The 23,261-nt window shown below is 60.3% G+C and overlaps 9 protein-coding genes across 9 annotated transcripts; 5 read left to right on the forward strand and 4 right to left on the reverse strand.

Moving 5' to 3' along the window:
• Nucleotides 1–35: 35 nt before the first annotated feature.
• Nucleotides 36–805, forward strand: SPRG_02036 (hypothetical protein; the record flags this gene model as incomplete). The annotated part of the gene is made up of 6 exons (XM_012340593.1): nucleotides 36–169; nucleotides 216–263; nucleotides 317–388; nucleotides 435–512; nucleotides 559–719; nucleotides 771–805. The coding sequence occupies exons 1-6, from the start codon at nucleotides 51–53 to the stop codon at nucleotides 803–805; spliced, it is 513 nt and encodes a 170-aa protein (XP_012195983.1). The 5' UTR covers nucleotides 36–50.
• On the reverse strand, nucleotides 794–2,666 carry SPRG_02037 (hypothetical protein). The gene is made up of 7 exons (XM_012340594.1): nucleotides 2,521–2,666; nucleotides 2,384–2,468; nucleotides 2,171–2,332; nucleotides 1,964–2,125; nucleotides 1,844–1,915; nucleotides 1,475–1,797; nucleotides 794–1,431 (listed from the first exon to the last, which is right to left on the reverse strand). Exons 1-7 carry the CDS (start codon nucleotides 2,599–2,601, stop codon nucleotides 925–927), a joined length of 1,392 nt encoding a protein of 463 aa, XP_012195984.1. The 5' UTR covers nucleotides 2,602–2,666; the 3' UTR covers nucleotides 794–924.
• A 724-nt stretch (nucleotides 2,667–3,390) lies between these two features.
• SPRG_02038 (hypothetical protein) lies at nucleotides 3,391–4,301 on the forward strand. The gene is made up of 3 exons (XM_012340595.1): nucleotides 3,391–3,653; nucleotides 3,706–3,896; nucleotides 3,938–4,301. Exons 1-3 carry the CDS (start codon nucleotides 3,408–3,410, stop codon nucleotides 4,251–4,253), a joined length of 753 nt encoding a protein of 250 aa, XP_012195985.1. The 5' UTR covers nucleotides 3,391–3,407; the 3' UTR covers nucleotides 4,254–4,301.
• Nucleotides 4,302–4,320: 19 nt separating this feature from the next.
• On the forward strand, nucleotides 4,321–5,298 carry SPRG_02039 (hypothetical protein; the record flags this gene model as incomplete). The annotated part of the gene is made up of 6 exons (XM_012340596.1): nucleotides 4,321–4,386; nucleotides 4,434–4,561; nucleotides 4,604–4,703; nucleotides 4,743–4,790; nucleotides 4,841–5,239; nucleotides 5,287–5,298. 6 exons carry the CDS (start codon nucleotides 4,321–4,323, stop codon nucleotides 5,296–5,298), a joined length of 753 nt encoding a protein of 250 aa, XP_012195986.1.
• A 28-nt stretch (nucleotides 5,299–5,326) lies between these two features.
• Nucleotides 5,327–9,674, reverse strand: SPRG_02040 (hypothetical protein). The gene is made up of 11 exons (XM_012340597.1): nucleotides 9,628–9,674; nucleotides 9,158–9,571; nucleotides 8,313–9,106; nucleotides 8,053–8,251; nucleotides 7,667–8,006; nucleotides 7,322–7,621; nucleotides 6,763–7,268; nucleotides 6,089–6,723; nucleotides 5,895–6,047; nucleotides 5,514–5,836; nucleotides 5,327–5,462 (listed from the first exon to the last, which is right to left on the reverse strand). Exons 2-11 carry the CDS (start codon nucleotides 9,561–9,563, stop codon nucleotides 5,441–5,443), a joined length of 3,678 nt encoding a protein of 1,225 aa, XP_012195987.1. The 5' UTR covers nucleotides 9,564–9,571; nucleotides 9,628–9,674; the 3' UTR covers nucleotides 5,327–5,440.
• A 1,689-nt stretch (nucleotides 9,675–11,363) lies between these two features.
• SPRG_02041 (hypothetical protein) lies at nucleotides 11,364–13,047 on the forward strand. Its single transcript, XM_012340598.1, has 6 exons — nucleotides 11,364–11,506; nucleotides 11,550–11,735; nucleotides 11,782–12,616; nucleotides 12,660–12,721; nucleotides 12,762–12,836; nucleotides 12,883–13,047. Exons 1-6 carry the CDS (start codon nucleotides 11,460–11,462, stop codon nucleotides 12,962–12,964), a joined length of 1,287 nt encoding a protein of 428 aa, XP_012195988.1. The 5' UTR covers nucleotides 11,364–11,459; the 3' UTR covers nucleotides 12,965–13,047.
• Nucleotides 13,048–14,033: 986 nt separating this feature from the next.
• On the reverse strand, nucleotides 14,034–15,127 carry SPRG_02042 (hypothetical protein). The gene is made up of 2 exons (XM_012340599.1): nucleotides 15,061–15,127; nucleotides 14,034–15,010 (listed from the first exon to the last, which is right to left on the reverse strand). Exon 2 carries the CDS (start codon nucleotides 15,004–15,006, stop codon nucleotides 14,095–14,097), a length of 912 nt encoding a protein of 303 aa, XP_012195989.1. The 5' UTR covers nucleotides 15,007–15,010; nucleotides 15,061–15,127; the 3' UTR covers nucleotides 14,034–14,094.
• Nucleotides 15,128–16,240: 1,113 nt separating this feature from the next.
• On the forward strand, nucleotides 16,241–19,291 carry SPRG_02043 (hypothetical protein). Its single transcript, XM_012340600.1, has 9 exons — nucleotides 16,241–16,644; nucleotides 16,689–17,172; nucleotides 17,239–17,796; nucleotides 17,849–17,959; nucleotides 18,017–18,077; nucleotides 18,136–18,415; nucleotides 18,465–18,689; nucleotides 18,745–18,954; nucleotides 19,005–19,291. Exons 2-9 carry the CDS (start codon nucleotides 17,110–17,112, stop codon nucleotides 19,258–19,260), a joined length of 1,764 nt encoding a protein of 587 aa, XP_012195990.1. The 5' UTR covers nucleotides 16,241–16,644; nucleotides 16,689–17,109; the 3' UTR covers nucleotides 19,261–19,291.
• Nucleotides 19,288–23,255, reverse strand: SPRG_02044 (hypothetical protein). The gene is made up of 19 exons (XM_012340601.1): nucleotides 23,013–23,255; nucleotides 22,887–22,967; nucleotides 22,540–22,842; nucleotides 22,373–22,486; nucleotides 22,256–22,321; nucleotides 22,110–22,206; nucleotides 21,900–22,060; nucleotides 21,572–21,854; nucleotides 21,459–21,518; nucleotides 21,291–21,403; nucleotides 21,114–21,245; nucleotides 20,738–20,980; nucleotides 20,586–20,692; nucleotides 20,422–20,536; nucleotides 20,278–20,365; nucleotides 20,170–20,233; nucleotides 19,931–20,118; nucleotides 19,713–19,879; nucleotides 19,288–19,668 (listed from the first exon to the last, which is right to left on the reverse strand). The coding sequence occupies exons 1-19, from the start codon at nucleotides 23,220–23,222 to the stop codon at nucleotides 19,312–19,314; spliced, it is 2,949 nt and encodes a 982-aa protein (XP_012195991.1). The 5' UTR covers nucleotides 23,223–23,255; the 3' UTR covers nucleotides 19,288–19,311.
• Nucleotides 23,256–23,261: the final 6 nt, after the last annotated feature.

A 23,261-nucleotide genomic window follows, 5' to 3' on the forward strand; every position in this document is an offset into this window, starting at 1 on the left:
ACCCGTCGGCAAGGCGCAACGGAGTATGGGTGTAACGGCAATCTCGCAAGATGATCCAGCGACTCCAGCTCGGCACCGACCGACGGCATCTCTCCAAACTTATGAGCGACGACAGCAGCGAGTCGGAACGGTCGGCCAGAGTCGCGCCCCGGGACCTCGCCTCCCCAGAGTTCGTGCCCCTTCTGTCTCGCCTTGTCGTAGACATATGCTTGTAGCTTTGATCGCATCCTCGGTCGCAAGAGCAGCGCCGGCTTGGACGCCAAGTGCGTCGCTGTCTATGGAAATTATTGTCCACAACTCTATGATGGGCGATTAGAGCGACGACGGACGCCAAGGGGGTCGTGGACGGTACCACGGTCGTGACGGTCGTCGCCTCGAACGAATACGAGTCGCCGATTCCGGCACGAAAGCCGTTCGCTCACGCTGCCACGTAGAGATGTGCCGCACGATGTCTACGTGGCCGAGCCCAAGTCGCCGGCCCGCAGCATCGGCAACAGCATCCACTCGTTCATGTACACAGCAGTGGCATCCTCCTCCTATTCTTATCGGCGATCTTAGTTTTGGCATCAAGAACGGTAACAACCCAACCAAGCGGTCGGCGCCACCGCCGAGTCCGCCGACGCAGCTCCGTCACGAGGCCAAGGGACGCAACAACGCGCCTCTGGTGGTGCGCAAGCCCGTCAAGTCGTGGGACGAACCCAACCCGAGCATGGCGCCAGGTACACCATCCAACGTCCAAGGTGTTCGGGTACTTTATCGCCGCCGGGTAGCGGACGAGGAGACAACCATCGAAGCGTTTTCATGAATTACGATTTATTGTATATAATTGATAGAAATTAGTCACACAGAGATAACGTGGTAGCAGTCAGATAGTACAGACACGGTAAGAGAAGACGAGAGGGAATCACCGCTTCGCAGCGACGATCAGTGGTAGTAGCGCGCGTCCGCCAGCGTCAAGAGCTCGGGCGACGGCGCTGGCACGCCTTCCGGCAACGCCTCGTAGGCTGAAAAGTCTTCGGGGAGAAAAAACTCGGGAAACGACGACGGCACCCACGGCTCGACCGTCGGCTTGAACGGGATCGGCATCGTGCCGAGGTCGTCGTCGTCGTCTGGTGTCAGGGTCCGCGTCGGTGACGACGGCGGCGAGCACGGCGACGACTCGTAGTCGGCCAGCGCCTGCAGCACCATCGCGTCGTCGTCGTCATCGTGTGTCAGTTGGTTGTTGCCCATTGCATCGTCGTTGGGCTCCATCTTGACGCACAAGTCGTTCGGTTGCTGCTGCGGTTCGTCGAGGCGGTTGGTTTTGGACGCCGACGCATTGTGCCAGTCGAGCGTGTTGAGGAGGCTGTACGGCCCCGCATCTTGCTGGCTCTTGGTGTACATGGGCGAGTATATCGACGAAGCGACGTAGTTGGCATCCAGCATCGGGTACTAGCAACACATGAGATTCTTTACGTGCTATGCAACGATGTACGACGAGGGGTTGGCGGGCCACGTGGGGGCTCGATGCCTCAAAGTACGTGTACGATGGCGAGAGCGAGAGCCCCTCGATCGTCGACGAGAGGTTCGAGTCGCTCAGGCGCGTCACCAGCATCGGTGGCACCGACGACGACGACGACGACGATGGCGTCGAGCTCGTCATCGACTGCGACCGCTTCTTCCGGACCACGTTGGTGCGCGGGAGGTTGCGGGGCGTCGTGGTCTTTTGACGCGGGACGCGGTTGCTCGTCGGCGTCGTCGTGCTCGTGGTGCGCCGCCGGTAGGCTGCTTGACGCATCGGCGTCACGCAATCGTACTCTACAGCGTGGTGTTGGTGCATCGCTTCAGCGCGCGATCGACGCACCGGAAGAGACGGGCATCGAGTTGGACCGCGACCGGAGCTGCTTTTGAGGCGAGTCGGACGACGACGAGAGCGCTACCCGTACGTCATGAGCTTCTCGAGTCAGCGCGCCCGCGCCTTTACCGCCATGCTCAGGGCTCGTAAGGAACCCGATCGAATCGATCCCGGGCGGGGTCAGCTGGGACAAGAACGGGCCGCTCTCGATGCCAAAGTTGAGTGCCGGGCGAATCGCAATGTTGTTGGCTGCCGCCGTGTAATAGACGGCCGAGAGATTGACCAGGTTGGCTACATGCGCCGATATGACGCCGGCTCGTTGGCTCATGGCAGTACCTCGTTCGCGGTGTGCGAGGCTCAGGTTGCGGTGCTTTAGCCGCATGTGCTGCGTGAGGCTGCCCTCGGAGCCATATGCCTTGCGGCAACCCGTGTACGTGCACGTCCATTTGCGGTCGATTTGCGCTGCTGTGCGACGACGGCGCTTCTTCTTCTCCATCTCTACCTCGCCCGTTATATATATGCTGCATCGTCTCTGGCATTCGTTCGCACCCGTGCCCATTGGCGTCTGGCCTGCGCTGGGCGTCGTTAGGTCCGACGAGTCGTCGTCGCGCAGGTGGTCGATCTCGATCTTTAGCTAGATGGCACGAGCATGATGAGCCATGGACACGCGGCGCGATGGCCATTACGTTCTGCGCGGCCTTGAACTGCGCTAGCTTGTGCGTCGCGGCCGCCACGGGCACGTTGTCAACGACGAAGACTTGGCTCATGCTGCTGCTGCTCCTGCTGCTGCTGCTCCTGCCACGTCGAATGGATCGCACCTGCCAAATCGCCAAATGCTCGTAGAAAGATTTCGACAGTCTCGTCGTTGCAATATATTTATATATTATTGCCACAATTGCGATGGTGTCTTTTAAAATCCATCCTCATTTAATGTCCTCTGCGCGTCACGCCATTCAAACAATAGGTTTGGTGGTCTTTGCGTCATCTTTAAATACACCATAATACAATACAAATCGCAAAGCGCCGCCGTTAAAAATACACCGAAATGCGTTTTATATTCGTCGAGTAGCTTGCATGCCCGTGTGTTCCGCCCGCACGCCGCGTCGCCGCCCGTATACAAACATCAAGTATCGGTGCCGCGGGCGTAGTACATGGCGTTCGACTAACTAAAGGCGTGCGAGATTCACGAGGATGACTTCAGTACGCCCACCAACGTCGCAGGCACGAGGACCAGGCAGAGATAAGTGGGCAGAGAGGTTGGCGTAGAGGCTGCTTGGACCGACTTGCACAGGTGCTGCGCCGTCCGTTCTTTTCTTGCCACGGTATCCATCTCAGAAACTTCAACGTCGAACAGATTGGCGATCTTGATCACCGTGACAACAAGGCGTCAAGACCGGGCCGCCACCGCGTTGGTAGCAGCGCATGGTAGACGACGTGGACGCAGCAGCGATGCGGCGGCGAGAGGACGCGGCGAGAGTTGTCGCGACCGTGCGCCGGCGACCTGCAGAGATCAGGTCGAAGGAAAATCAAGTTGCGCAGGTTTTACCGTTGGCGTATCGAGTCTGAGAAGAGCATGGCCGCGTCGGTGCAGGACGGCGTCGTGGCGGCGCTCGAGGAGCGCGTCGCCGAGCTCTGCGCCGAAGCCCTCGCGCGCGACGAGCTCATCTTGCACCTCGAGGCGGAGAAGCGCGACCTGCGGCGCCTCGCCGAGCGGCTCCGGGCCGCCCGCCACGTGGCAGGAGAACCAGACGACGATGCGCTGACGACGGACGCACGGTATCTTTCCGTCCAACGCCACGCGAGTGAGCTCGCGGCCCAGGTACTGGAGCAGAGAAACATCACGACGCGACGGGGCTAGCATAGCGTCCTAGTGTGCGCGCCAGCAGGACGAGATCACGCTACTGCGCCGCGCGTTGGCAGCCAAGGACGAGGCCCTCGAGGACTATGCGCAGCAGGTCGACGCGCTCGAAGACCAATTGGCCGAGTTGCAGCTGGTCACGGACCGCGCGCCCGAGCCGCTTGTCGAGGCGCCACGTCACGAGTGGATGGAAGAAACCACACGGTACGAATGGAAGGCATGGCAAGTGATCGACACCGAGGTAGCTTCCCGACGCCGCACTTTTCGCTGCGGTCGCCCGAGGTGGCGTACGTCCTCTCGCAGTGGACGCAGAACCCGACCAAGGCCGCGTCGCTGCTCGCATGGCTGGTCGACGTGGCGGACGAGAATCGCGAGTTTCCTCGGCAGCCGACCCCTCCGGCGATCGAGCTCCCGCGGCTCCCGCCCGAGGTCCGCGACGGCTTCCTCACGCTCATCGTACCACTGCTTCGGACGCAGCTCGTCCGCACCGTCACGGTCCATACGCGCGGCCACGGCCTTGGCCACACGGACCTCCGGATCCGCGTCGAACCCACGAGCTAGCTGTAGTTGTAGCACTGGATAAAATCCCACTTTGCAGTTTTGTCATCGCGTGAAACGACCTTCCTGCATGACGGACGACATTGCATCGGCGATCGTCGACGAGATCCTGCGCGCCGTGCAGGCGACGCGCGTGGTAAGAGCAGCGCGTACAGCCGTACGATGGCCCTTCTATCTCATTAGGTCCGGCACGCCGCCACGCGCGCAGTGCGGGACATGTGGGAGGTCGTCCATCTCTCGGCACGCGTGTCACCGTCGCCCGCGTGCATGCAGCGCATCCCTGAAGAACGTTCGATGCTCGTCCTCGACAGGTGATAGCAGACGACTGAGATCGCACATTACGTCTTGTATAGCCGCGCGGCGCAGTGCATTCCGAGCAAAGCGCACGAGCAGCTGCGTTGGCCGACGATCGCGTCCAGCCCCACCAGCCTCTGCACAGCGTCGTCGCTGTCGGTACGACGACGCACGCCGTGCGCTCAATGAATGACGTAGCTTCTTTTGCAGGTCGAGCCGCCGCCGCCCGTCGTATGCACGCGCACGGTAGGCGCGTCCTTTCGCATCATTTTCGTCCGTCACGCGAAGGGTGCTAGGACCACACCCTGCACCGCGTCAAGTTGATCAAGCCCACGACCAAGGCCGTCGTTGATCTCGGTAGTACACGCTCGACGACGGCGCTGGCCGCGCCGTTCGTACAGCCGTTGCCAAAGATGCTGCCCGAGATCACGGTCGGTGCGGCGCCCATCTATGTGCCTCCGCGTATGACGCCGCTCTGCACCGTCGTCGGCAATCAAGACGTCGACGACCGACCCTTCTTGACGGTCGACGCACTATACACGCCGTCACGCGACCTCTTTGGCACCAATAATGACAGCAAGGGGAAGGATGCAATTGCCACACGGCCATCCTGCGTGCTACCGCCCAAGGTCGAGCCTCGGCCACGGCTTCCATCCACCACCACCCCGTCGACCCGGCGGCTGTCGGTGGTGCGGGTGCGAACCCACCCGTTGCAAAACGAATGCGGACCACCGCCGCGTAGCACAGGTCGTAGGAATTCATTGGCACCATCTTCTGCAAGGGGCGATGCAGCTCACGGCAAGGACCAGAGTCTCCCAAGCTTACGACACAAGCGGCTGACGCACTAATACATATGAGATTGCAGCCATAACGGCCCACTACCCTAAGTTCCATATCTATGACCCGTCCAAGCCGGCCCTACCACGTCGCATATAGGTGAGAGACAGACAATGAGGAGAGTGTGCGTACTTGAGGAAGGACGTCGCGAGCTGCGCCGAGTCAAAGTTGAGGTGGATGGACGTGACGAGGCCTTCGTTGAGCTCGATGATGTCGCACGACTCTTCGACAACGACCTCGGCGTTGTGCACGATCCGCATCGTCGATGACGTCATGACGACGACCGTGCTCTCGTCTTCGTCCGCGACCATGCGCAGGACGCGGCCCTTTAGCCGTTCAACCGTCTCGTCCCGCAGCTTCCAAAACTGGCACAGGCCTTGGAGACCGTGGTACTCGCCCCAGTACGGCACGCTCGACGGCAGGTTTGAGCTCAGCACGACCGACCCGTGCACGCTCTACAAGATTCCATTGCGTCATGTCACCGTCGTCACGCTGATGATGATGATGGCATACTGTCGAGATGGCGTCCGGCGTCGGGAGACTGGGGCGCACGGCTTGGGTCGAGAATTCGAGGTCGTCCGAGAAGAGGTGCGCGTACAGCGACGCCACGATCGCCTTCATCTGCTTGGTCGACAGCTTCTTTTGCGCGTTCGACGGAAATAAAATCTGCGAGACATGTCAAAAGCTATCAACTTGATACAACGTACGGCGTTGGCCGACTTGGGCGAGAACGGAATGCCCGTGATGGCCATGAGCAGCTCTTGGAGCCACGTGATCTTGGTCGCTTCCGAGTCGACGAGGACCCAAAAAACGCCGTGGCCCTGCGTGTTGAACTGGAACGCCTGCACTTCGTGCTTGCCCGCGACGCGGATCGGGATGCCTTCGCAGACGCTGGTCGGGACCACGACACCCTTGACGAGCGTCCGGTGCTTGGCCTGCGACTCGGAGACGTAGTAGCTCAGCGTTGAGAGACCACCGCCGCGCTCCAGCACAAAGTAGTAGCGCTCCCAGACGTGGCGCTTGCCCACATCCGGCATGCCACTCTTGAACATGTACCCGCTCGTCACGACGACGCATTCGTCTTTGGTTGTGACCGTGACGCCGCCGTCGTAGACTGCGCACTTGGTCACATCGTCGCCGAGGGATGTGTCGAGGACGAGCAAGGACGCGTGCGCCGACGCCTCGTACGGCTTGCGCGAGAACGGCGACGTGAGCGAACGCTTGTACGTGAGACTGCCGGGCGAGGCCGGGGACGACGACGGCGGCGGCGACGTCGTCACCATGCGCGACTTGAACTTGCTCAGCACCGACGTGCCGAAGCCCAAGAGCTGGGACGCTGCGCCTACGACGCGTGAGACTCGCCCAGTACGAGGGGGTGTACCATGACTGATGTTGGGTTTCGTCGATGGGTTGGGCGTCGCCGACGTCTCGGTGGGCGTGCTCACGCGGGCCGTGAACGACCGCCGGGCGTTGAGCGCGCCCACGTTCCGCATGACCGACGCCGCCGGCGACGACAAGACGTTCTTGAGGTACCCGGCCGACTTGGGAATCGAGAGCCGACGCGTGCGCTTCGGTGGCTCTTCGGCGGCCGGCGGCTCGGGCTCGGCCGGTGCTTCGGGCAGCGGCGTCAACGGCCCTTCTTCGTCCGCCGGCGTCTCTTTCAGGTCCGTCTTGACCTCGTCGTCGTCTTCATCGTAGGCCACCACGTCGCGGGCCTCATCCGGCGACACGTCGCTCTCTGCCTTCTCGGACGGTGCGTGGACCGACTCGGCGGACGGCTGCGAGCGCAGACCCAATCGGCGCTTGGACTCGCTGTTGAGGGCCTGCCACGCCGCGTGGCTATTGCTGTGCTCAACAATGCGGCGCTGCGACGGTGACGGGTGCTCGCTAGGCATGCCACGCGTTGAAAAAGACCATTTAGACATGGAGACTGAGGATACCTCGTCGACATGACGAGCATGGCGTCATTGAGCACTTTGAAGTACGGCTTGCTCGCAACGTGGTTGTTGAAGACGTGCACGATGACGTCGAGGAGGTTGAGCGTAAACATACTCTCGATGAGGGGGCAGGTCGCGGACCGGGCCCGGGACTTGTCTGTGATGAGGTAGAGGAGCGCCGACACGACGTGGATCAAGAGCATGTCGGCTTGCGGCTTGTCTTGCAGCAGCTGCACGTACTTGGGTACGAGGTTGCCGGCCGCCAAGGCCGTGTCGATCTCGGCGTCTTGGGCCGTAATCAACCTACATGTCGCATAAACACCAGAGCTGCTGGGGAAGGGTTCCTACCGATAGAGGAGCTTGGCAAGGCCGACATCGACCGACGTCGGGAGCGCAAAGTCCTTGTGCTGGAAGAGCGTCACGTAGTGCGGCGCGCACGAGCGCGTGAGCTGGCGCAGCTTGGGCCAGAGTCCGTCCGCCGACTTGAGCCCGCTCAGCTCGTACATGACCGAAGCGTTCGGGTTGGGCGACGAGCTGCGTGACGACGACGACGTGTTGGATGTCTCTTCGTCGTCGTCGACGTCGACGTCCGCAGCGGGCGGCTGCTCGGACCGCTTCTTGGTCTCGTACGCGCGCCAGTTGCGGCAATAGATGCGGACGAGCTCCGACGTCACGTGGATGTTGAGCACTAGCCAAACGCGTCAGATGACGTTCTCACGCACAGACCATCGTACCACAAGGCGCGGTGAGCGACGCGGGCCACGATCGCATGTCTTGAAGCTGGTCGTACGACGCCTGGAACATTGTCTCGAGCATCGACCCGCCGTTGGCCTGCACGTCCTTGCCGAGCTCTTCGAGGAGCATAAACTGCAGAAAGTTGTGGTACCCCTCGGTCACGGCTTCGATCCCGCGGATCGTCCCAAATTGATCGCGCTACATCGATACGAAGATACATCAGGTCAACGTCGTCGTCGAGAACAAGGTGCACGCGTACGACAAAGTACTTGGCGAGGAACTGGTTGTCTTCGCGGCGCAGGAACGAGCCGAGGCGGTCGGCCTGGTTGGCCTGGAGCATCTCCATCATGAGGCGGCACACGTTCTCGCGGGCCGCAATGTCGTTGGCCAGCGACGGCGAGGCGAGCGCGATCGGCGTTTTCAGCGCGTGCACGAGCATCGGCGCGACAGCCTCCATCGCGTCATGCACGCCCGTGAGCGGGTGGATGCTCTCGTACGACTGCAGGAGCTTGAGCAAAAGGTGCTTGATCGTCGGGAGGTAAATGTGCTTGAGGAGCGCCGGCATGTACGGCTCGAGCACGACCTGGACGTAGCCGTCTTCGAGGCAGTAGGCGTCGTGGAGGCGGATGAACGCCTTGCAGTAAAAGGCCGCTTGGACCTCGTCGATCGTCGTGTTGGCGGAAAAGTACACGAAGAAGAGTCGCCAGAGCTCGAGCTCCTCGAGCGTTTGGCAGCCAAAGGTGAGCTCCTCGCTCGCCGAGCCCGACGACGACGACGACATGCGGAACGACTCGTACAAGTCGTCGTCGCCCGTGTAGACGCGCATGATGATCTCCGAGCACACAAACGTGCGCTTGTAGTAGCCGTACTCTTCATCGACCTTGAAGTTGGGCATGACCGTCGTGGGCTTGGGCGCGTGCACGCGCGGTGTGGGCGGCGCGAGAAGACCGGGCGGTGGTTCGTCCGATGTGGCTTCGCCCGAGTTGGTCTCGGCGACGGGCTCCTCGCCCGATGTGGTTTCTTCCGACGTCGGGAGCGAGTACGTGGGCTCGTCTACACATGGCATGGGTGAGATCTTGGCGGCGATCGCTCGCATGAGCGTACCCGCGGCGGTGTTGCCGTTCTCCATGTCGCTAAACACCTTTTGTGCAAACAACTTGGGCGCGGCCGGAAAGACAACGGGCGTCGAGAAGACGAGCAGAACCTCCTTCACGACGTCGTACTGCAGCAGCCAGTTGCGGAGGCCGCTCTCCGACTCTTCGAGGCCGTCGAAAATCATCTCGACTTCGAGGTTCAAGAGGCGGTCAATGGCCTTGGCCTTGTCCTCCATGGCGATGATGCCCATGATCTCGGATTGGTACTCGTTGGGCGCGTCGTTCTCGTGCTCGGAGCTGCAGCTGCTGCTGCTGTTTCTTCGGTTGCGCTCGCTGCGGCCGTCCATGTAGCGCGAGAGGCTGCCGCCACGCGGGCGCTGCGTATGACCGCTACTCGCTGTCTCTACGTCCTCCATGTGTGTATCTACATGCATCATCTTCATCATGAGCGCCCCGCATCGTCCTCGGTCGGCGATGGACCTGATCGCGTCGATGGCGTCTCGGCCCTTGACGCACAAGAGGCAAATAAGCTCTTCTTTTTTTAAATTTCCAGCGGCCCTCTCAGCTTTTCTCTTGGTGTTTGTATGGCGATCGTGGTACGCGCCTGTCCAAAAGATACTTGCTGTTTGTATGGGGTGTTCATTGGCACGGCTTCTACCCGCCGGTGCATTTTTATGCATGGATACCTTGCTCTTTGTATGCCAGATTAAAAAATACCGCGCAGCTGCTCTCCCACTCTGTCTTTTGCAGGGCGTTTTCAACACGACGTGTCGACAGCGTATACAAATGCCAAGTAGAACGATGCCACATGGTGTGCCATTGACTTCATGTCGCTTTCGGCGCGACCCGCCAATCATCGGCCGAGGCAACGGTGCTTTTCGGCCAATCAGACGACAATTGGCATGCGCCGCCAAACGACCACGTTGTGGCGCCGCCTCAGCAGCGCCGCCGAGACGCCGCCGAAGGAGACGAGCGCGTGGAGCCACTTCAAGCCCTTTGCGAGCATGGCCTCGTACATGGAGGCGACGACCGTGGGCCTGAGCGAGGCCGCCGACATTGACGCCGACGTCGCGCAGACACACGACACCAGTGCAAAGACACACGAGGCCACGGAGGACGCTTCTTAATACAATCACTTTGGTGCATGGAGCCTCCTAGCTTCGCCGTGTTGTAGTGACTGGCGCTGGGTGGCCCGAGACCCATCCCCCTCCAGTCCAAACTGAGTCTGAGATTCGCACAACGCTGGCTGGCGTCACTCGGCCATCGAGCACATTGCGAGCGTACACTGCGAGAGAGTAAACGAGGTGTAGCCTACACTGTACAAGGAGTGTCGTCGTTGCGGTTGTGCAGCGGGCGATCAGAGAAGCACCACATGGATCGCAGGCCGTGCACAATCAGTGTGCAAGCCGCAGCGATTGCGTGCACTTCAACGAGCTTTTCTTGCGGTTCAGATCAAGCCACTCGGAGCTACTTGCACGGCTTCTCGCCGCTTTCGCAGGCAGCAAAGGCGAATGAGCCGAGTCATTCAAAGCAAGAGGAGGCAGGTGCGCAGAGACGGGTGCGGTGTGGATCGGCGTTGGACGACACCCGACAACGAGAGGTCAACGTTGTCGGTCGAAGATCGGATTCATGAACAGCCCAGTGCACCCGCCAGCTGCCCTGCCTTTCCACGCACGCTACATCTGATTGGACAATCCAAGGTACCAATAGAAACCTGGTGGCGGCGCTATTTTGACCAATCGAGCTTTCCCTTTGCCAGACATCCTTGAGCACACGGGTTCTCGCGGGCCCATGCAGCTGAACGGCTAGGGTAGGTTGGCTAAGGTATACATAGTTCAACAGCTCATCCCAACGCGTGCTAACCAAAGCCATGCGCGGAAGAATGTTTAGCTTTGATATGCTGTCATCGTCGGAACCCGACCCCCAAGAACAGACAAGCATTTGGAGCTGAGCCGTTGAGGTCTTTGGACCTTGGATGCAAGGGACCAGTGTACAGTACCCTCTATTTGCACGACCACATGTGTGCTTGAGTTGGAACAGACCACCGCTTCCAAGTGGGTGATGATGGCTAGCGCAGGTCTTTGCCGCGCACTCTCCAGCGTCCACGTCACCGCCGCCGCCTTTTCTATTGGTAATCCGGATAATTGCTCGCCGCACGTCATACAAACAGCGAGTGCGGTGGCCAGGCATCCGGATACGACAGAATATAGTTGAAGCTGGTATAGGACGTGAATTCTCGTCTTCGGTCGGCGCTCGCCCACGGCGGTCAAAGCTGTATCCGACCCGCGTCGCCTATCTTAACCTGCGCGAGCATGTCCTTTGTCAAGTCCCTCGTGCGCCAGTTCAGCGGCGCCTCTAGGTATGTCTTCCAACAGCATCGCGCAGACGATCATGGCACCTAGCTCAATTGAGACGGTCGAGCAAATGCTCGAAAAGGAGCGCCAACAGCGACGCGACGAGCTTGAGCAGGCCAAACAAACGCGCGCCGCCAACGCCATGTACCAAAGCGCAGGTCTCTCACTTCAAGACACGCTTCTGCGGTCGGCGCAGCAGCAGCTCACGCGGCTTCCCTCCCATGGCTCGGAGCGGTACGTACCCGATCGCCGTCGTCATGCATTGAAGCCATCCACGTAGCTCCTTTGCATCCACGCGCCGGTCGCGAGAGAGCTCGTTCGAGATCATCGACATGTCTCGCGAAGGCTCGTTCCACGAAATCAACGCGGCAGACATGCCCCACGATGAGTTTGTGGATGTCGGTGCGCCCTCTGCCCGCCGCTTGCGAGAGCTATCGTGCATGCAAGCCGAAGACATCAACGTCGACGCAACGGTCGCGTGTCTGGTTCAACACCTGGTGACGGACGCGCGGCTGTCCTCGCTCGCTGCTCGCTACTCGTCCGAGTGGATCGAAGCCGCCTTGCAACGCGTCTCCGAGCCGGTGCCAGCCATGTACATTCGCTATCGCAAAGTCGAGCCGGTCGTTGTCAAGGCCGTAGAGAGCGCTGCCGTGCACGAGTACATCGTTCAAGGCTTGCGATCGGCTGTGACGGCGCGGATCGAGGGCGTCGCCATGGACGCCAACGATGTCGCCGCCCCACAATCGGAGAAAGAAGCCATGGCCCAGCACGACGTTGATGTTGCGCCGGAACGCAACGAGATGGAAGCGATGGCCAAGCACGACGTCAACGTGGCGGCGGCCAACGATGAGCAAGACGGTATGGCGCAGCACGACGTGGATGCGCCGCAACTTCTCATGGAAGCGCCACACGGGTCCTTCCAGGATCTTGACGTATTGTCGGTCACTCTGACAGCCCTCGAGCGCGCCCGGTCCATGGCGATGCGGCTCCACGATGTCAACGTTCCGTCACCGGTCCCCATTGTCACTTTTGCTATCGAGGTGGCGCCGGCAGCACTGACGATGCCAGAGCAAGACGCCGCGGTCAAGACGCGGGACAGCGCCCGAGCCGCCGAGGTACATCGCCGGTCGTCCATTGACGAGACAACAAACGATGTAGGAACTTGCTGCATTCTACGCCAACCGCAAGCAAGCGCGGCAAGCGCGGTCGCTCCAGAACCGGTACGTAAAGTCTGAGAGACGTCCTTTCACATGCACATAGCTCGGACGAAACGCGCAAGATGATGGCAATGGAAGACAAGGCGAGCTGGGGCAAGGTGCTGCAACTGATCGACAGGTACGACAATGAAACCACTCTCTGCCTCATGCGTTCATGTGCCCAGCCCCACCCACGATTCGACGTACGCCTCGGTGCCCGCGCCCATGTCGCGCATGTTCAACATGCTCAAAGGCTACGCGGCGTGAAACGAGCGTCCTCGTTGTCGCGTGTGTATTTTGTACAATAGACTTACTTCTGCCTAACAAAGTCATTTGATTTCGAAAACTAGTACTAGTATGCTACAAGCACATGGATCGTACACAATGCAAGACGAGGCGAGCCTTGGCAGCGGGCCAAGTGGCGCGACGCATGTGCTAGCGACAGCAGCAACTACCTGGTAATAGAACAAAGAAGTTTGTGGTGCGCTCACCGACAAATCCATTTTCAACTATAAGAACAATGGTGTTGTATTTCCCGTCATAATTCTGTCATAAAGTGTCATAAAAGGGCTCTTTTATGACAGTTTTTATGACAGAATCATGACATATTTATGACAATATAAAAATAATGCGCTCGTTGGTTGCTTGTTCCACAGCCAAACACCCCTACATCCTCTCACCCGCAATCCCAACATCCTCCTCTCCTTCTAACTCTAACCTCCTCCTAACCTCCTCGGCGTCGTCGAATCCTACCCCAAAAAATTATGACGTTTTTATGACAGTATTATGACTTACTAGTATGACAGAATTATGACGGGAAAAAAACGACCAAGAACAACACTTGGACGACTTGCAGTACAACGTGAACTTGCTTTCAACTGCAGAAAGAGAATGCTGTCGGGCGCGTGGTGCAGGATAACGGTCGAGTGAGATGCTCTCGGCGGTCGTCGCCCCGCGCTGGTCCACCAATTTATACCTCGGCCGGTAGAGGTCACAATAGTTGACGGTGGCTTCCGGTACTACTGTGGCGATGCTCAGCGAACGAATGGCCGCCAGTGCCTCGAGCCTCCTTCAGCAAAGTGGCAGCCAGGCATGAGCAAGCTGCTGGAGAACGTCGACGTTGGGCCCATGGAACACAGGAGGTGACAGCGACCTGACATGAGCGACGACTGCCTTACTGGTTACCCCACGCAACCAACCGGCGCTGTCGATTTGCGTAGTGAACCGGTCCGCAAGGTGGGACGACCCACCAGTTGCTTGAAGCGTATCCAGGAGCAAGGTGAAGTTGCGGTCTTGCTTCAAGCTGCAACTCGTGCGAACGGTAAGAACACAGTGATTGCATGGACACGGCGCCATCGTTTTTGTCTCTAGTTATATCTTCTACATCACACGCACGCTTACGCAAAGGCCTTTTCAAAGTAGGCGATCAACGACTGCGCGACCGAGAACGAAAAGACGAGCTTGGGGCCGACCACGCCAAGCTTGGGGAGGAGACCCTTGAAGAGCGCGCCAGGGCCCTCGTGCTTGAGCAAGTTCGAGATGACCTGCATGCCCGACTCAGGCGAGTCGAACGGGCGCGACTGGATGCGCGTCTTGATGACGTCGAGCGGCTGCGCGACGATGATACTGGCGCTTGCACCCGAGATGGAGGCCACAAAGTTCTGCCAGAACGTCGCATCGCTGTAGTCCTCGAGCTTGAAGAGGTACTCCTTGCACGCGGCCGAGCCACCGAAGAGCGCAAACGAGCCGGGCGCGTTACGCGCAGCGGTCCAGGCACCGCCACGCCACAACGCAAGGCCCTCCGTCTTGAAGATGGTGACAACGCCACGGCCCGCGATCGCGTCCGGGTTGGTTTGGGCGCGAATCTTGAGCACATCGAGCGGGAGGAGCGCGATTTCACCAATGCCAATGAGCGAGCCAGCCGTCGCGTGCATCATGGTCTTGGCGTTGCGCTCGCCAAAGAGCTGCGAGAAGAGGCCTTGGTGGTTCTTGGTCATGTAGTCCTTCACGACGGGCTGGCCGCCAAACTTGTACATGCGCTGGGTGACCTTGTAGCCAGCGGCAAAGCCGACGCCGGGGAAGAGCGACTTGTACTTGGTGACGGCCGGCTTGGTGTGCGCATCGCGGAAGATCACTTCGGACAAGCTCAGCGCGTTGTTCTTGTTGGTCATGAGGCGCTTGGCAACCGTGTCGACCGGGTGGAAGAGCGCGAGCTCGAGCACGCCCGAGGCCGTCGAGCCGAGGATACGGGCCGCGGCCTGGCCAGCGCCAAACGAGGCGCCGTCACCCTTGCGTTCAATGTGGACCATGATGCTACACAGCGTCATGAGTCATCTTGATCCTGCTGCCGAGAAAGGACGTACGATAGAGAGAGAGGTGTGGGCGGAAGGGTGCCAAGTGCAAAATGACGCTCGAGGAAACTTCGAGATCGCAAATCGCGTTTAAAACGAGCTCCACTCGATCGAGCCCGACCCCTTTTTATGGAGCCACGTGGGTGTATTAAACACGACACCCCCACATGGTCCTCCCGATCGTGTTCAAAACAGGTGGTGCAGCTGTTTTAAACACAATAAAACACGAAGCGCCACGAACAGTGTTGACGCAACAGTGTCGTCACATACAAAGAACAAGATAATAATAAAAAAGAACGGCAGGTGGATGAAAGCTGGCCCGGTGCAGCAAACCATCCAGCTGGTCAAAACTGCAACTTGGACCCGGTTCAAACCGGTTCACGCTACAGCCATGCGACGCGACAGCCAGCGAGCAGCAAGCTGCAGGGAGCATGGAGGCGGCCAGCGAAGACGCCATGGTATCTCTACGATGGGCAATGGCCATGGCGCCCGCTGCACCCAGGTAGATCGTCGCAAAGTGGATCGTCATCGTCGAAAAGGTCGTCGACGGCTGCGGGGGATCGGCGCGGCAAGCGTCGAGAACGTTGAAGGAAGCGGTCGGATCGCGCTACAGGCGTCATCTTCGGATGCGTCGTCGGACACGCCCGTGGCAAATTGCGAGATGCGCCTCTGAAAGTCACCCATGTCCGACCTCGAATCGACGCTCGTGGCCGTTGGAACCTGGTCGCGAGTAGCTCCGCAGACCAGCTTGTATGTTAATGCAGTTGCTAGCGAATTCATGGATCTCTCCGTGCGCAGCTCACTCCCAACGACCAAGTGCTGGTGCCAACTCCCACGCATTCAGGCGTAGCGCTACGTATGCGAAGTCTTTGAGTTAGTTTTTGCTAATTTGGTTTCAACGCGAACACGTTTGATTGATTGATTGATTGCTAGCGAATTCATGTAAGAGTATCGTCCCGGCTACGGGCTGGATGGCGTAGCCATGTTGAAGCTGCACAGTCGGATGCGTGGTCGGGATGTGCAAATAGCGTGCGCCCGGTATTAGTGTAGTGCGCTCGCATGCCAGGAGGCTGCTTGCTGCGCGGCGCTGCCACAGTCCGAGGACCGACGGCGCCGTCATCGTGATTGCCAACGCTGTGGCGTGTCGAATCCGCGGAATCCCGGTGCGTAACCGGACGATTCCGGTGGCCGAAGATGGGGTCGCCAGTATTTCGTACTGTAGCAGCAATGCACCAGCGCAAGCAGCCACCGACGCGCGACCTGGTCGACGCCACCGACGTCCCCAAGGACGACGCCGCCAAGCCCACACGCGGGCACTACCTTAGTGCGTGGGCCATCGTCGCCTGGTTGCTTCTTCTCTATGGCTTTGTCTTTTGGCGACACACGTGGCTGCCATCGCCCAAGGACGCGTCGATTCCGTTGACCGAGTTTTCCGAGGCGCGCGCCCGCCGCTTTCTCGAGGAGCTCCAGGCCATCGAGGGCGGGTCCCGAACGCTCGGCAGTGTCGCGAACGAGGTCGCGACGCCCGCCTGGCTCTTGCGCCACCTCGAGGCCTTCCAGGCGCAGTGCGAGTCGCCGTGCACCATGGAGATCGAGGTACCACGACGACAGTAGATACATGATCTCATGCGTTTGCACAGGTGCAAAAGCCCGAAGGCGCGTTCGGCCTCAACTTTTTAGCGCAATTTCAAAACATTTACGCCAACGTGACCAACGTCCTCGTGCGCATCTCGGCGTCAACGGAGGCGTCGCCGCCCAGCCTCCTCCTCTCGTCGCACTACGACGCTGCGATCGGCGCGGCCGCCGCGTCCGACGACGGCGTCAACATTGCCATCATGCTCGAGCTGCTCCAGAACGCGGTCGCGCGCCCGCCGACGTCGACGGCGCTCGTTTTCAACTTTAACGGCGCCGAAGAGACGTTCCTCCAAGCCTCCCACGGCTTTATCACGCAGCATCCGTGGCGCGCGTCCGTGGCCGCGTTCCTCAACCTCGAAGCCGCGGGCGCGGGCGGGCGCGAGCGGGCGCGAGCTGCTCTTCCAGACGGGCAGCGACGTGCTGGCGATGGCGTACGCCCACGGCGCGCCGTACCCGCATGCGAGCACGATTGCCCAAGAAATCTTCCAGGTACGACGACGACCTCTACCAACTATTGTTGTTGCAGTAAATATGAAGTGGTATTCATATGTCTAGTCGGGTGTGATCCCGGGCGAGACCGACTACCGCACGTACACAGAGTACGGCGATGTGCCCGGCATGGACTTTGCCTACGTGGCCAATGGGTACGTGTACCACACGCCGCTCGACGACATTTCGCGCATCCAAGCCGGCGCGATCCAGCGCTTTGGCGAGAACGTCCAGGGCACGATCCGTCAGCTGTTTGCGTCGCCGAGTACGCTGCGGTCCATGGGCGCGCCGTCGTCGTCCTTGGGCGGGCACATCTTTTTTGATGTGTTTGGCTACCGAACGCTCACCCTCTCGACGGACACGAGCGCGCGCATCCACGCTGCGCTCGCGATCAGCACGCTGCTGTACGTCAGCGCCGTCTCGCAGACCACGTGGCGCGACAAGCTCCACGCGCTGCGCCTCTTGCTGCGCCTTTCGCTTGCGGGTCTCGTCACGGGCCTACTGGTTGCCGCTGTGCTCTGCCTCTACGCGCCCATGAGCTGGTTTGCGTCGCCAACGACACGGCTCTGGGTCTTTGTGTTTCCCGTCGCGGCCGGCTTTCTCCACCAGCTGCCATCGGACGCGGTACGCACTCTGTCGCGTTGCGTGGATCCGAGAATGCATTCGATGGGTGTAGAGGTCGCTCGTCGCACCGCTCGTCGAAGCGCAGAGTCTCATGTGGCTTGTTGCGATGGCACTGCCAATGTGGGCCCGCGGCATTCAAAGCATCTACCTCGTCATGACATGGGTGCGCACCTGCCAACTGTATGATGATGTGCTGCTAGAGGCCATGCCCGTGCGCTAGGTGGTGTGCCCGCTTCTTGCCCAAGTCGTGGCGCAGTCACTGCCGCATGGCTACGCGCCCCGTACGTCGTCGTCGTCTGTTTCCAGATTGTCCTTTCTTATTTGCACGATACAATGTAGGGGCCCACGCCGCGTTGCTGCTCGCAGGCATCGCTGTGCCGCTATTGCACTCGGTGCAGATTTACATTGTCGCGCTGCAGGTGTTCATCCCGATCATGGGGCGCGCCGGCACGTCGCTGCCGTCGGACCTCGTGATTGCGCTCCTCGTGGCGCTTCTTTCGCTGCTGACGCTCTCGGCGTTGACGCCCGTGCTCTGCTTTGTGCGCCCGCGCCACACAGCACACGCCAAGACAGCGGCCATCGCGTTGACCTTGCTCTACGTCTTTGTCGCGTGCGTCAGGTACCGTCTCTCTTTCTCTTGTACGGTGACAACGCAACGCCACTAATAGCAACCCGTACTCGACCGAGTGCCCGAAGCGCGTCATTGTGCAGCACATTTACCGCAACTTTACGCAGCGACCGGCCGCCAACGACGCCGGGCTCTGGGTCCTTGGCTTCGACTTTCAGGGGCTCGACCCGCTCCGAGCTGCGTTTGGCGCGACACCGTGGTCCTCGGCCATGCACGCCCCCGTCCACGACCCGTCGATTCCGGTTGTTTACGACAACTTTCCTTGGTCGGACCGCTGCGGACATTGGACCGACTAGTATTCTGACGATGTGATGGATTAGGGTCTATCCCGTCGCACCGGTGATGCCGCTCAAGAACACGTGGTACCTCCCGACGACCGACGTGCCCGTCTTTGCCGTGCCGACACTGCTCGAGGTCGTGTCGTCGACGGTGGACCCGATGACGCGCGTGCGTCGTCTTCACTTGCACTTGTCGGGGCCATCCCAGATCAACATGTACATGGACGCGTCACGCACCAAACTCGCGTCGTGGTAATATTACGTGCTCGTGTCAAAGGTGACGTGACCGAATGCGATCGTAGGTCGCTCGGCAACGGCACGGACGGCGTGCCGCCGCTGATTGACGATGTGTACCTCTTCCAGTTTTCCACCGGCGGCCTCGCGCCGGCGTCGTTCCATTTCTGGGTCGATGTCGCGACGGACGGTCCGATCGACGTGGCGTACTGCGGTCACTACTTGAATGGCACGACGGCCGACCTGGCAGCTGTCGCTAGCCTTTTGCCCGACTGGACGGCGCACACGGTGTTCACATCGAGTTGGTCCCTGACGCAACTGTAGTTTGCACTTGCAACAAGATCCATTTTTCGAGGTTTCAAATGTTTCAATGTTTCAAGTGGCGTGGGTGGTCGATGCGCGGCGAGGCAAGGGACTGGGGTCAGTGGGTAGAGTGGTTGTGACGGGTCGTCGCGGAGGTCGAGGCGGCGACAAGGGCGTGCCTCGGCTGCACGCGGCGCTTGGTGTCGCTGCCTGGCGCTGCCGCGACCGCTGCACCATGGCGCGCTTTGCGACCACATGAGGCGCGTCGCAGTCGTGCGCGACATGCCACTTGGCGTTGCGCTGGATGTAGGACCGACCGCAGCCGTCGTTGAGGCACAGGACGAACCGGCACGAGCAGTCGAGCTTGCGGTGCCGCGGTACATCTTGGCGAATGATGCTTTCACCGCAGCCAAACGGACACTCGACCAGCTACAGCACATATCGTCCGTAATCCAACGACGGTCGATGCGAACCTCGTGCTTGCGAGCGTACTCGGCGGCGAGGTCGTTGCGGCGTTGCGTGACGCGGCAGTGGTGGCCGCGCGACACCTTGAAGGTTCGGCCGCAGCCCGGCGCGGCGCAGACGTCCATCCGCTGTGGGCAGTCGCATCGGACATGGTGGTCCATCGCGGTCAGCGGCACTAGAAACAATGTCTGTTGGCGATGTAAAGAGACACAATAGAGTGTAGTACGGTGGAGACCGCAACCGAGGCTGCAGTCGCCTGCCACCTCTCGCGTCGCATGCTTGTGGGCGAGAAAGTTGCGCCGCACGACGACCGCGCACATGTGGCGTTGCCGGAACGACGGCGTCGGCGGGTCCCCGAGGCGCTGGAGCGTCGCCGTCGTGTAGTGGCTCCAATATGTGTTGAACGCGGGGCCTCTACACACGAAATCGTCTGAGCCCAGGTGATGCATTTGTGTATGGATGCACCGAGGCAAGTGGCCGCTCACATCTTCGATGAACGGACCCATGCCCTCTTCGAGCGTCCAGTAGCCTAGAGACACGTTGCTACACCAGCACAATAAATTCGCACGCCACCTTGCAGCGTCGGGACAAGATTCAGCGTCGTTCCTATGGACGCCGAGATCTCGGACGGCGTCCGGGTCGTCGTCCAGTACCGCACTTCCTACACATGACACCTTGACACCTTGATAGAATAGAGCGCTGATGTCATCGCTGGACCTGCAGATGCCCGCGGAACGACTTTTCGGTGGCTCCTAGCGTTTCCATGGGGAGGTGGAACGTGCCAGGGCGCTCGTCGACGACTGACCCATCGAGCACGAGCTGCACGGAGGTCCTAGAACATCCGGTGCTATGCGTCATATATCCAGTGAGCTTGAGCCTACGCGGATGCGTTGAGGGCCATGTGCACCCAGCGCTCCCGCGGGAGCTCGGCCTTGAAGCGCGCTTTGGTGTCGAACGTATGCACGCCCACACCGGCGCCAGCGACCATCTACGCCAACGACTTCTCACATGGTTTTGTGCATGGCGCGCGTACGACGAGGTGGATGCCGGCGGCCTTGGACCCGGCGATCGTATGAAATCCAATCGGCGACTGCGCGAGCGTCAGCGGTACGTCGACGTGCGTCGCGAGCTTGTCGTCGAGGCGACTGAGCTCCTTCTTGGCTTGTTTCAGGAACCGCGCGCTCTCTCGAACATCGGTCGGGCGCGATCGCTCGTGGTCCTCAATCGCCTGCAGCAGCTGAAGGCGCTTCTTGATCAGTTTGGCATGGGGCGTCTCCTACAATGCATGCATCAATCAATCCCTAGCACGAGGCAGCAACGTTCATGCAAAAATCAAGCAAAAATCAGGCAAAAATCAGGCAAAAATCAAGCAAAAATCAAGCCAACAGCATTGCGTGTATCGACCGTACGTTGGTTTTGGCGGTCGCGGCGGCGGTCTTGAGCGCTGCGAGCCAATGCTCGACGTGTCCATACAAATCCAAGTCGGCCTTGGACCACGACGGCTGAAGCACCTGAGCTTGAGCACGCACTTGGTCCGAGAGCTACCGTTCTCGCGAATTGAGGTGGGGAGAGCATACGAGACGTACACTCGCACGCTCGGCAATGTCATGGATGGACATGACAAGCGTTGCGGCGTCCGAGACGAGTGAAAAGATGCGTGCATTCGCCTCGGCGATGATCGACTTGCAGCCCGAGATCCCTAGTTGCGTGTACGCACCTTGATTCCACATAGATCGAATCAATCCTCTGCGTACCTTCGTCGACAAGCTGTGCTTGAGCCTGTAGCTGCGTCAGTTCGCTATCGTCTTTGCTGCCTGCATTGCCGAAGCCCATGAACAGCGCCAGACATAACGTCGAAGGAAAGTACCCTTGGTCCGCAGCACGGCCGTCTTGATGCGCTCCTTGAGCGCTTTCTCATCGGCGATGCAACCATCGAGGCGCGGAAACGTAGCTCGCAGCGTCGCTTGCCATCGCAGTGCATCCGACATAAAATGCAGCACGTCGTCGGCCTTGGAGAAGAGGTGGACCCAGAACTCGGCGCACCACGGCGGCTTGCGGTCGTCGCCGCCGTCAAGGCGGACGTAGCCCTGCCGTGTGTTGAAGCGCAGCACCGCCCGCGCCTCGGGCGACACGTTGACGTCTTCGTGGATCTACGCACGTATTCTTGCCATTAGTCGTCACAAGCTTCGTTCTACATGGCGATCGCGGAACTTGAGCGTCGCCTTGCAGCCGTGCACGGCGTTGGCGCAGAGGACGAGCCGTGCGGGACAGGACACGCGAGCGTGCTGCGGCAGCTTGCGCAGGGGCACCTCGTCACCGCACTCGCGACACGGCACATGGCCGTCCTTGATCGCCGCTACCGACAAGACGTCATTAGATGAAGTGTCATGACGCGATTAGCCTACCGCGCTTGGCGAGCTCGTGCCGGCCGATCGTAACACTGCAGACAGTGCGCATGTGCTCGACAAACGCGCCGACGGGGACCCACTCGCGGCACCCGAGCTAGTTGATGGTTCACGTGCCACGAAGCATTCATGCGTGCCGGTCGTACGGGCCAGTTGGGACATGGCCGCTCGCGCATCAAGCACGCGTCTTCCTTGTGGTCCGTCATGTGGCGCTAGCATCCGCTGGCTTGCTCCTGTGTCGTCGTCGTCTCTGCTACGCTTACCTTCTTCACGGGCTCGTTGCACCAGTCGCAATGGACCACGTCGTTGACGGTCTTGGAGGCCTCGAGCATCGCTGCTCGGTGCTTGGCGACGCAGCACGTGGTTGCAAAGTGGTTCTACTCCGAGTGTAGAAGACGACCCTTTTCACGCTCATGGCAAGAAAGACGACCTCGAGGTGCCGATACACCAGGTTCGTCTCGGCGCAGCCCAGCGACGCGTGAGGGCACGGCACCCGCCGCATGGCGCACTCGAGCGCCGTGTGCGCAGCCAGCAGCCGCAGCGGCACCTCGACCTCGCACGCGAGACAGCACACGGAGAGCGTCGCCTTGATATGGTGCGCGTCTAGAAGCTGTCGCGTGTGGCGGTAGACGAGACACGTCGAGGTTTCGTGCGCGGGGAGCGCGTGGGCGGGCACGCAGGCGTCGCACCCGTGGTGGGGACATGCAATGAGACGGTGCGAGCACTCGACGGCCTGGACGCGGCTGCATACGAGCTTTCCACACAAGAGTCTTGTACCTGGTGGTGCTTGAGCTGGCGCAACGCCACGTCATTGCCGCAGCTACACAAAATGTGGTCCTCGACGATACGTGGCGGCTTCTAAGGCGAGGATCGGCGATGACTTGTAGAAGGCAGCGTTTGTACCTTGGTTGGCGACGCAAGAGGCGAGCGCTGCAACGCCGGCGTCGACTGGCACCGGCGCCGGGCCTTGTTGAGGAGGAGCGTTCGCTGGGCGTCAATCTCCTGGATGGAGCGAAACAAGGTCGTCTCCCGCGACGCGAGCTTGGCGGGACTCCACTGCACGCTGCTCGTCGCGACCTTGGGCAGCACGACGCTTGTCTCGGGCGACGCCATGCGCCGTTTCAGCCCCACGGACCAATATATAAGACGACA

Source organism: Saprolegnia parasitica (assembly GCF_000151545.1).
Source record: "Saprolegnia parasitica CBS 223.65 unplaced genomic scaffold supercont2.5, whole genome shotgun sequence".
In the NCBI taxonomy this organism is placed as follows: domain Eukaryota; phylum Oomycota; class Saprolegniomycetes; order Saprolegniales; family Saprolegniaceae; genus Saprolegnia; species Saprolegnia parasitica.

What these genes read in the sequence shown, in the direction of transcription:
- SPRG_02037 (XM_012340594.1), bottom strand. Translation starts at nt 2,601, where the DNA reads ATGAGCCAAGTCTTCGTCGTTGACAACGTGCCCGTGGCGGCCGCGACG. An exon ending in CCAGACGCCAATGGGCACGG is followed by an intron (nt 2,333 to 2,383) that starts GTGCGAACGAAT and finishes CGGGCGAGGTAG; the next exon opens with AGATGGAGAAGAAGAAGCGC. An exon ending in TACGAGCCCTGAGCATGGCG is followed by an intron (nt 1,916 to 1,963) that starts GTAAAGGCGCGG and finishes ACGTACGGGTAG; the next exon opens with CGCTCTCGTCGTCGTCCGAC.
- SPRG_02038 (XM_012340595.1), top strand. Translation starts at nt 3,408, where the DNA reads ATGGCCGCGTCGGTGCAGGACGGCGTCGTGGCGGCGCTCGAGGAGCGC. An exon ending in CGAGTGAGCTCGCGGCCCAG is followed by an intron (nt 3,654 to 3,705) that starts GTACTGGAGCAG and finishes ATAGCGTCCTAG; the next exon opens with TGTGCGCGCCAGCAGGACGA. An exon ending in TGGATGGAAGAAACCACACG is followed by an intron (nt 3,897 to 3,937) that starts GTACGAATGGAA and finishes ACACCGAGGTAG; the next exon opens with CTTCCCGACGCCGCACTTTT.
- SPRG_02040 (XM_012340597.1), bottom strand. Translation starts at nt 9,563, where the DNA reads ATGGAGGACGTAGAGACAGCGAGTAGCGGTCATACGCAGCGCCCGCGT. An exon ending in CGCCCAAGTCGGCCAACGCC is followed by an intron (nt 6,048 to 6,088) that starts GTACGTTGTATC and finishes CATGTCTCGCAG; the next exon opens with ATTTTATTTCCGTCGAACGC. An exon ending in CGCCGGACGCCATCTCGACA is followed by an intron (nt 5,837 to 5,894) that starts GTATGCCATCAT and finishes GGAATCTTGTAG; the next exon opens with AGCGTGCACGGGTCGGTCGT.
- SPRG_02041 (XM_012340598.1), top strand. Translation starts at nt 11,460, where the DNA reads ATGTCCTTTGTCAAGTCCCTCGTGCGCCAGTTCAGCGGCGCCTCTAG. An exon ending in CAGTTCAGCGGCGCCTCTAG is followed by an intron (nt 11,507 to 11,549) that starts GTATGTCTTCCA and finishes CATGGCACCTAG; the next exon opens with CTCAATTGAGACGGTCGAGC. An exon ending in GCGCGGTCGCTCCAGAACCG is followed by an intron (nt 12,722 to 12,761) that starts GTACGTAAAGTC and finishes ACATGCACATAG; the next exon opens with CTCGGACGAAACGCGCAAGA.
- SPRG_02042 (XM_012340599.1), bottom strand. Translation starts at nt 15,006, where the DNA reads ATGGTCCACATTGAACGCAAGGGTGACGGCGCCTCGTTTGGCGCTGGC.
- SPRG_02043 (XM_012340600.1), top strand. Translation starts at nt 17,110, where the DNA reads ATGGCGTACGCCCACGGCGCGCCGTACCCGCATGCGAGCACGATTGCC. An exon ending in GTCTTTGTCGCGTGCGTCAG is followed by an intron (nt 18,416 to 18,464) that starts GTACCGTCTCTC and finishes CGCCACTAATAG; the next exon opens with CAACCCGTACTCGACCGAGT. An exon ending in GTTTACGACAACTTTCCTTG is followed by an intron (nt 18,690 to 18,744) that starts GTCGGACCGCTG and finishes GTGATGGATTAG; the next exon opens with GGTCTATCCCGTCGCACCGG.
- SPRG_02044 (XM_012340601.1), bottom strand. Translation starts at nt 23,222, where the DNA reads ATGGCGTCGCCCGAGACAAGCGTCGTGCTGCCCAAGGTCGCGACGAGC. An exon ending in GGCCATGTCCCAACTGGCCC is followed by an intron (nt 22,207 to 22,255) that starts GTACGACCGGCA and finishes ACCATCAACTAG; the next exon opens with CTCGGGTGCCGCGAGTGGGT. An exon ending in TCTTGTCCCGACGCTGCAAG is followed by an intron (nt 20,234 to 20,277) that starts GTGGCGTGCGAA and finishes ACGTGTCTCTAG; the next exon opens with GCTACTGGACGCTCGAAGAG.